This window comes from Octodon degus, unplaced genomic scaffold, assembly GCF_000260255.1.
Source record: "Octodon degus isolate 3935 unplaced genomic scaffold, OctDeg1.0 scaffold00057, whole genome shotgun sequence".
Classification (NCBI taxonomy): Eukaryota; Metazoa; Chordata; class Mammalia; order Rodentia; family Octodontidae; genus Octodon; species Octodon degus.
In genome coordinates this window covers 1,846,131-1,855,795 of record NW_004524633.1, presented here as the reverse complement: position 1 = coordinate 1,855,795, position 9,665 = coordinate 1,846,131, and the positions used below count along the sequence as shown (strand labels likewise).

Sequence of the window (9,665 nt, the reverse complement as noted above, 5' to 3'; positions counted from 1 at the left end):
TCTGAGACCAGGCACGGGGACAGCAGACACAGACAGTGCACCTGAGGGACACGGCAGGACACCGCGCTGCTTACCGATTCAGAGTGTTGGCTGTCGGTTAGCGGCTCAGCGCCGGCCTCCAGACCTCTGTCGCCTTCACCACTGACAGGCTCTAGGCTGCTCACATCCTGATTGGGAAGAGAAGACAGGTGTCGGGCTTCTGGGCCTGACCTGCTGCCACACTCAGCGCCTGGCTGAGCATGGCCCCTGCTCTGTTCCCGGATGCGATGGCCACTGACGTCAGTCCTCACAATCTCGTCAGGAACTGGTACTTGGGAAGGGGCTTTGTGGCTCTGGTCAGTAAGGTAAGAAGAAAGCTTGTGGGAAAGCAATTCTTTTACCTTAAAGTAGCCACTGAGGCCATATCCCATATCCCACTGTAGCCTGAAGACAGGGAGCCCGAGCTGCTGTCCCCAGAAACGAGGGAACCAGCCCCAGGAGGGAGCAGACAAACTTGGAGCCCAACCCAGAGCTCGGCAGTGAGCTACACAGCTAAGTTGGACAGCATGCAGCAGAGAGGGATGTGCTGTGTGGAGCCAACACGGGAGGGTAGGACAGAACTGAGGCTGCAGGAGAACCACGAGAGCCAGCCTCGGAAGGACAGCCACGCCCCCCTCCCCCCACAGCAGGTGAAGCGTGTGCCGTGGTGTCGGGACACAGCCTTCTTGCCCCCAGCCCTGGATCCACCCACATGCCTTTGGTGCAAACTGCCTCCCTACTGGATCAGCATCAGCGCAGTGACCTCACTGTGACCCCACAGGCTGAGTGCTGTGTGACCCATGCTGCACCATGCTGTGACCTTGAATGTGAGTCACCCCTGACAGAGAACCTTGGTGGCACCCTCCCGGACATCCAGGAGCTGTTCTCCTCTCTGTCTTTCTTTCTTTCTTTCTTTCTTTCTTTTTTTTTTTTTTTTGCAGAACCAGGGATTGAACTCAGGCCCTTGTGCTTGCCAGGGAAGTGCTTATTCTACTGAGCCATCTCCGTGGCCCCTCTCCATGTTTCCAATAAGCTCTCTTAACTTCTTCCTCTGGCCTGGGACTTCGTTGCTCCACTTCTAATACCATGAACTCTGACAGCTGAAGCCACCAGTGGGGAATCAGCTTCCTGGGGCACCACCTCCTAATGACAGTGTCCCAGTAGCTGCATCCCACAGCTCGTTCTCCACCCCCCCATCTCTCTCAGTCCTGCAGATGGAACCCAGGGTGGTCAGCCACCCTGTTACCTCCCAGCACCTGTCAATAGGGAGACAGGGTCTCAGTGCTGCACAGGTTGGCCTCAAACTTGCAGTCCTCCTGCCTCGGCCTCCCGAGCAGCTTGCATTACAGGTGTGCTCCACCCCTCTGAGCTACTCTCCTAACTGCATCATTTCTCCTTGCTCCTGGGTCACGCCCTCGTCTGTCCCCTCAAAGGGTGCCATGGCCCCAGAAATCTGTGCTTCTGGTTACTAGGACTCCAGGAAGGAGGGCGGGTCACGTCTGGATGGAGTGGGGCCTGCACGGGGGGTGCACGGGCAGCAGAAAGCCTCTGTGAAACTGAATGTCGAGTCCTGCTGGGCACAGAGCCAGGCTTGGAGGACAACGGCCGTGGTCGCTAGCAGGGCAGAGCCGGGTCTGCAGTAGGACTCCTGGTTCTCTTCCAAAACTTCCTGGTGGCTTGGGGACCATGCGGCTGGCACCACAAAGATGCAGCTGGCATGATGAGTCTCATACCACCTGCCCAAGCAGCCCAGCCGGCCTGGGGACAGTCTCACTGCCTCCCACAGGAAGCAGGACATTGCCACTCTGTCCTTCCTCTGCTTCACCTTCTTCACAGTCCGCTTGCCAGCGGCTTTCCGCAGTGGGGGCCTCGCCAAGGCTTCCGTAGAGGGTGTCACTGCTGACTGGTGCGTGTCCTCACTCCAGACCAGGTGGGTGTGAGCGTGCACACTGCACCTGTGGATCCAGACGCCACCAGGCAAGGGACGCTGAGAGCAGCACCTGCACCTCCCTCATATAGCGAAAGTTTTCTCATGTGTAAAATATACCTTCTGCTGGGGTGATTTCACCATCCCTGTATTCCCCAAGTGCAATTCCCTTTTCAAAAACACACAGTGACTGGCTGCTCTCACGGCCGCCCCAATCCACAAGCACTGCCTTCTGAGAGGCCACACTAACTGGAGGCGACGAATCGGATTTCTCCTCATCCCCACGCAGGAGCGAGGGCATCAGGCTGCTCCCTACTCCAGGAAGGTGGTGCGACTGAAGGTGACGTGGGCACTGTGCTACTGCCGCTCCCTGCAGCAGCCTGCCACCTCGCTGGGCTCGCAAAGGGCACGGGCGTGGGTCAAGGGAAAACGCAGGCCATCGCTTGTGTCTGAGCGAAGAGTCTCCCAGTGGCTCCGGCTTCCTCTCCAGGACTGGGCTGGATCTTAGCTCCACCTAAGCCCAAAGCGCTCTCATCACGTCCTGCTGTTTAAAACGCCATCGGCAGCCCACGAAAGCAGTCAAGGTTCCTCAGGGGCCCCAGGGCCTCTCATTTGAGCCTCCTCTGTTTTGAATTTTCATTCTATTCTATTCTATTCTATTCTATTCTATTCTATTCTATTCTATTCTATTATTTATTTTAATGAGCAGAACATATTTATTGAGTGAAAGAAAGCTCCTGTCCCAGAGGGACAGGAGGGGGTCCGAGTGGGCAGTCCCCGGATATTACTTCCTTTCATGAGAGAACTTCCTGACACTCTTCTCCCCGCCACACTGGTTTTGGTTGTGTGTGCACGTATGATAGGCCCAGTCTTGCTATACACCCGTTTTGCAGTGCAATCCCTCTACCAGACAGCAGGGTCCCCAGAGGTTCAGTGTCCTCCTGCCCTGCCCTCCCCTAACGCTCTACTGCACTCTCAAGGGCGACACAGACAGCACATCTTCCTGTCACTGTACAACTCTAGCTCTCTGAGAGGGAGCCCTGGGCAAGCGATCCCCTTTTGTTGCTATCAGGGATTGAACTCAGAATTGTGCCTGCAGGCAGGTGCCGGTGCTGCTGCGCTCTCCCTGCCCCCTTGTGAGCAACCCTGCACATTCACAGAGGAGACCCTCGGTGAGCAGCAGCAGATGCAACGTGGAGCAATTACGCCCCACAGGAGCGCGCACGTGAGACTCGGGAGCCAGCACACAAGGGACCGAAAAGCCAAGGCCTGGCTCCTGGCTTGCTTGGTCCCATGGGGCCTGTGGGTGGGGGAAGTGTGGTGTCCCCGAGAAGCCACTTGGAGACGGAGGCCCAGTGGCATCACACGCGGGACTAAGGACAGGGAAGGACTTTAAGTGAGGGAAGGGCACCATGAAGCCCTGCAGCGCGAGGCCTACCTGAGGGACAGTGTGTGTGCGCACACGCGTGATCAACAGCTACACCAGCTGTACCAGGGCTTCATTACACGTGACTGAGGAGAGAAGGCTGACTCGTGGTTGTGAAGGTGAACACAAAGCCTTCATTTGTTAATTTTAACCTCCAAGGAAGATCTGATATGATAGGAATGAAATTTAGCACAGCCATTATGGAAACCAGTGTGCAAGACATTCCAAGAATTAACGATAGAGCCACCACATGCTCCAGCCTGCTCTCACTGGATGTGTGTCCCAAGGAAAGAAAGCAGGGTGCTGACCATGTGGCTGGACTCCCACACGCACCCCCGTGTTATTCCTAGCAGCCAAGACGTGGCATTGCCCCACACGTCTACCACTGGACCACTGGATACAGAAAACATGGTATACACGTGCAGTCCAATCCAGACAGGGAGAGAAGCCCGCCCATGTGAGGCCACTGAGTCAAGCCAGGGACCTGGCCTCATGCGAGAGTGAGACTGGAGGGCTCACTCCGAGAAGCAGGTGGTTGAAGGGGGTCGCTAGGGTCCTGGTGGGCCTAAGTGTGGGGTGGAGGGTGGTGGTCCAAGGACGCAGAGCTCCAGCTCACGGGAGGAAGCTCACGGGAGCTACTGCACAAAATGACAGCTGGTCAGTTAGGACTGCATTCTTTTTTTTTTTTTTTTTTTATGAGAGAGAGAGAGAGAGAGAGAGAGAGTGGTGTGTGTGTGTGGCCAGCTCAGCCCACCAGGGGGCGGGGCTGGCTGGCATGTGGTGCTGGGGGATTGAACCGCGGTCCCTGATGCTTTGCTAAGCTTGCTCCAAGTAGGTGCTTTAGACCACTGAGCCATCTCTCAAGCCCAGGACTGCATTCTTGAAAATAAGGGATTTCCAGTGTTTTCATCACACAAAAAGATAAGTAGGAGAGGTGGTACATATGTTACTAAATTGATTTAGTCGCTGCATAATGCATGCAAATTTCAAGCCACTGTGTTGTACCTGATAATATATGCAATTTTTATTTGTCAATTTAACAAATTAAAAAAAGGAAGCCATCCTGTTTTGTATGTAGCCCTGAAAATGGAAGACACTGGAGGCCTAGTGCTCAGCAGGGAATGACAATGACCAGTGGGACCACAGCGAGGCACTCCTCCTGGGCTTGGGGACAGCACTGAGCATTTTATAAATGGGGCCTAGTCCTGCCACAGATCCACAGTTAGTGATTCTCAGCACTGGCCGAGCTCAGGCTCCACAGCCGGGATGGCAGGAGAAGGTGAGATCTTGCCCGTGCTCTGAGTCATTGACCGGATGGTGCTGCAGCCGCCAGGAGCGCTGTGTGGGGACATGGATAATCCCAGCGGAGATGCCTTTCCCTACATGCTGGGCCTGACCATCATGCAACCTCGTGACACAGGCAGGTGAGGCTGCACCCTTGGCTTGGAAGCCAGAGAGCAGTGCAGGAACCAGGCTTCCGAGGCCCTGTCCCTCAGGTGCCTGGCCGGGCCCGAGGACTCCAGCCGAAGGCCTCTAGCCCACGTTCTGCTGCACTCTAAACGCTGCAGCGCTCCACTGCATGAAGCAGCTTGTCCTGTGCTCTGTCTTGCTGACCTTCTTCTTGTTGCTGGAACAAAATACCCAACACCAAAGTCAAGGAAGGAAAGGTTTATTTAGCTCACAGTGTGTGGAGGCTTCAGCCCGTAATCAGCTGGCTCCAAGGCAGAGGCACGGGGCAACAGTGCATGGTGGCGGAAGACAGCAAAAGCAGCCAGAGCAAAAAGGGGCAGGGAGCAAGCCTCTTGTCGCCCGCTGTGCCACCAGCAGCTCGCTCCCCAGGGGTGGAGCACTCGGAGCATCTCCCTGGCTCCCTCTTGCACAGACTGAGGTATTCACAAGTGAAGGCCCTGGGCCCTGCTGGGTCAAGCTGGAAGCGCTGTTTCCTGAGGTGAAGGCATGAAAACAAGAGGTCCAGGGCTGGCCGCTGTCCAAAAGCCCGGCCCCCATGAGTGCCTGAGGCTCTGGGGGGACATCCAGACGCAAGCCACAGCACTATCGCGTTGTCTCGAGCATGCCGACACACCTTGAGAACTCAGTCAGCATGTGCTGAAGAAACGGGCGGCCCGCGTGCAGCCAGTGTGCTCTGGAGCAGGCCCGCTGATCATGACCCGAGACCCGGCGCACTCCACCTGTCTGGCTACGGCTTCACGGCGCTCACAGTCACAGGAACTGTGACTGTGGTACTGGACAGGAACTGTGCTTCACACGCAGTAGGGACAGCAGAGGGAGCAGCGCGGGGAAGCGGCCACTGTGCACCCGAAGCTGTCCCTGGAGCCCTCGGTCGAGCGGACTTGGGTGGTGACATCACAGCGAAGCCTAGAGAAGGCTTCATTACGCTCACTTAACTTAAACGTCCACCGGGGCTTAATCACTGTTGCAGATGATGGGATGCGAATACTGGCACCGCAGGCCGGCTCAGCTCTTTTCAGATGGCAAGATGTGATTCAGAGCAACACCAAGTAATTTCTTGGGCTAGGCTGAGGTCTGAGTAAAGTTTACTTCTTACAGGGGATGGAGTCATCACAGTTGTTCAACTACCACAACTTAAAAACGAGAACAACAGCTGAGGCTGTGGAACTTAAAGATGGAATTAAATACAAGACAGTACCCGGCCACCCTGAGCAAATAGCTCATGTTTCCTGAGCACTTGGGCTGGGGGCCGTGCCAGGCGCCCTCTCCACTGCAGCCCTCACTCCGGGTGACACTGGTGGTGCTTGGGTCCCCAGGGGGAAGCCAGGTGAAGCGCACACCTTCACTTGCTGGTGCAGCTGAGCCTTGAGAGGCCTGTCCCTTCTGCCCAGTAAGGAGGAGGCCTCCGCTTGGGCCTGAGGAGGTGACATGTGGGATGGAGCTGCACACAGTGCACTGGCTCCATTATCCCAGCATGGCGGTGCTGGAGCGCAGGCTCGGGGCCCAGCGAGCACTCTGCCATGACCGCACTCCTGACCCCACCCGTCCAGCGCTGCCCTTTGAGTAGGCAGCAAGCAGCTGGCAGAGCACCGGAGACCCGAGACCCACAATCACTCTGGTCTCCGACTGCAGGTGAGCCCCAAGGCCAGCCCGCGGTGGGCGTGGGCCACAGAACATCCACTCTGCTAGCACAGGTGGGTCAGGAGCGCCAGTACCGACGAGCCAGTTCTCTTCCTCTTTATACAGGCTCTGCGCTTTTGCACTGAGACGAAGTATGAGCGATGAGTGATGAGTTCGCTTCTTATGTGGAGATATTTTGGAGGGTCTGTCCATGGTCCACAATGCTGTACCAGCTTACTCTACAAGGTTTCCCTTTCCCAAAGGATTTAGGTGACACTACAAATATACGAGGATAATTAATAACTAAGCAATAATCCTCCCCCCTGACAGGAGTCTCCTGATGTTGCCCAAGTTGGCCTCAAACTCCTGGGTTCAAAAGATCCTCCAGCCTCAGTCTCCCAAGTAGCTGGGACTACAGGTGGCTGCTACTAACACTGATGACCATGCGCCAGGTACAACTCCTCCCCGTTCCTCCCTCATTGTGTTCTGCAGCTTTGGGTATCCATGATCAACAGACGTCTGAAAACATCAGAGGAAGGGCACAGCCACCTTGAACGGTACCCATTCTGAGGAGCCTGGTGAAGTCCAGGGCTGCCAGCCCTTTCCTGCCTGGGAGAGAAATCACCCCGTGTTCTTTGCTCATATTGTCATTGGTCACTGTCACAGTGCCAGTGCCTTGGCATGGGGTTCAGTACAGTCTTGGCTGAATGGTAGCCCTTGAGCGCATGCAGGTGTCAGGTACTTAACATGAGCACCCTGCGGGGCAGAAACTACCAGGACTGCCTGCACAGGTTTGCGTGGCCACAAGGACCTATTGAGCTCTCTTTCTTTTCTTTCTTTCTCTTCTTCTTCTTCCTCTTCCTCCTCTTCCTCTTCCGCTGCTGCTGTCCTCATTCTCCTTCTTCTTTCTTCCCCTCCTCCTTCTTCTGCAGCTCTCTCATAAGCCCTTCCCTTCTTTCTCCTCCTCCTCCTCCTCTTATTCTTCTCCTTCTCCCTTTCCTTCTCCTCCTCTCTGATAAACCTTTCCTTTCCTTCTCTCCTCCTCTTTCCCCTGCTCTTCCTCTTCTTCCTCCTCCCTTTACCTCCTGCCTCAGCCTCCCAAGTGCTGGGATGACAAGTGTGCACCACCATGCCTGGCTCTATTTTGTTTTGGTTTATTTCTTAGTTTCTCTTTCCCTCCTCACCAGAATGCAAGCTGGACCTCCTCTGTCAGCCTCGTCTGTCTCCTCACAATAGTTTCTCCAGCGTCCAGGCTAGTGTCTGACACACAACTTGTGTGTTGTGCTTTGAACACTCAGGGGTAAGAGATGAGAATGAAAGTGTGCCACATGGCCACAGATTCACGATGCACACAAAGTCCTACACATGTGGGTTTGTAAGGCCAACAAAATATGTGGAGAGATCCTTAACAAAAACACTCAGTAGTAGAGAAAAAATTAACCTTTCTTCTAGCAATTATGTACTATTTAAGTAAAAATAGTAACTATACATTTATTCTTGGAATTAAAATACAATTTGAGAAATAAAGTATGTGAACGAATGAATGGTCCTCAGCCCAGGAGACAAGGTGGTTAGTCAGGGTGATGGCCAAGCCCAGAGCCGCGGAGCTCTAACAAGTACAGGTGGCCCAAATGCAAGCCCCTCCTGGACCTTGTGAGACAAGAAACAGGCGGCTTTCACGCTGGCCCCGGGTTGTGTCCCCAAGAACCCTCATCACGTGCACGCAAATATTCCAAACTCTGACTCACTTCTGGCCCCACGCACCTCAGATAAAGGGATCTCGGCCTGGGTGGCAATCTCTCGTGCCCTCTGTGTCTGTCTGTCTGTCTTGGCCCCTCTGTCTCTTCTATCTGTCTGTCTGTCTCTGCCTCTCTGTTTCTCTCTGTCCCGCCCCTCAGTCTTTGGTCTCCTTTCTGTCCCTGCCTCCTTCTTCCTCTGACAAGTTTTTCCCTCTGTCTCTCTGTCTCTCTGTCTCCTCCCTCCCTCTCTCCTATCTACAATCTTAGACCAGGACTACAGCAATCTTGTCATCCTAGTACTTTCTCCATTAATTGACAAAAGTAACTAATGATACTATGATCACAGGTATTAAAGTGCTCTGAAACCATACAGGGATATCAGTCATAAAACGAATACTTTTCTAGGAACTTCCAAAATGCACAATGCAGCTGAAAATATATGTCTTTTTTCTTTTTTTCTTTTTTTTTTCTTTCCAGAACTGGGGATTGAACTCAGGCCCCTGCGCTTGCTAGGCAAGTGCTTATTCTACTGAGCTATCTCCCCGGCCCCAGGAAATACATGTCTTGAGGAAGTGAGCAGCTCAGAAGACAGTAGTGCCCTGGGCCTAGGCCCCGACAGCTTGGTTTAACGCTGCTTTCTGCTGCTCACTCACGCAAGTGTCTCCAATGTGTTCAGCTCCTGTCACTGTCTGCTGGTTAACAGACACTGTGTTTGGAAATCAGAAACATGGGACTAGGAGAAATGACCACAGCCAACCCGTGCAGGACACTGGCTGCTCTTTCGGAGTGCGCTTACCTCGGGGGAGGACGGGGAGCTGGACGGCAGTGGGGGCACGGCCATCTGGTGGACAGCATCTTCATTTCTGTGAATGGGAAAACATTTGGGATCAGTGCTAGGAAACGTGGTGTTGGCCGGGGCTACCAACGTCGTCCGAGCGCTCCGGTGATAACAGCCACGCAGCACCAGTGAATCAGACATCTAATCAGAGGGCTTCCAAGCACGCAAGCTGCTCAACACAGAGAGAGCCACTGCTTGAGAGCCACTTGGGTACTGCCCCGGGACACAGATAGACAGGGGCAGCAGCCAGCCCTGGGCCAGGGCCAGGACCACTGCAGGGAGTGGAAGGGCATCTTCCCAGCGCTGTGCGGTGGGATTTCCACATAGGCACACGTGACCCACAGGCTCTGGGAACTGGGACGGCCCCAGCCTCCTCACCTGGTGCATGTGGGCTGCGGGGTGTCAAGGACAGGCTCTGTGGGTGTGGGAGAGTCACGGGCACCCCGTGCTGCCCCAGTGCCGAGGGCACCTCTTCAGCGGGGCGATGGACATCTACAGACCCTTGAGTGCCAACTGCTTCCCCAGAATAAAGAGCCCTCCACGGTGCTCTGTGGGCAGGCTCATGGTGGAGAGCTTGTCTAGCTTGTGGCGCCACAAACAAAACACGGCCCCCAAACAAAGTCACTG

General features: G+C 54.8%; 1 protein-coding gene across 1 annotated transcript in view; it reads right to left on the bottom strand.

The window, feature by feature from the left end:
• Positions 1-9,665, bottom strand: part of Patj (PATJ, crumbs cell polarity complex component) — a 203,310-nt gene that overhangs the window by 34,575 nt on the left and 159,070 nt on the right. Inside the window, exons 31-32 of the mRNA XM_023718315.1 lie at positions 8,997-9,063; positions 75-167 (exon numbers count right to left, since the gene is read on the bottom strand). Of these exons, the coding sequence (XP_023574083.1) occupies positions 75-167; positions 8,997-9,063 (160 nt within the window). The remainder of the gene's footprint in view (positions 1-74; positions 168-8,996; positions 9,064-9,665) is intronic.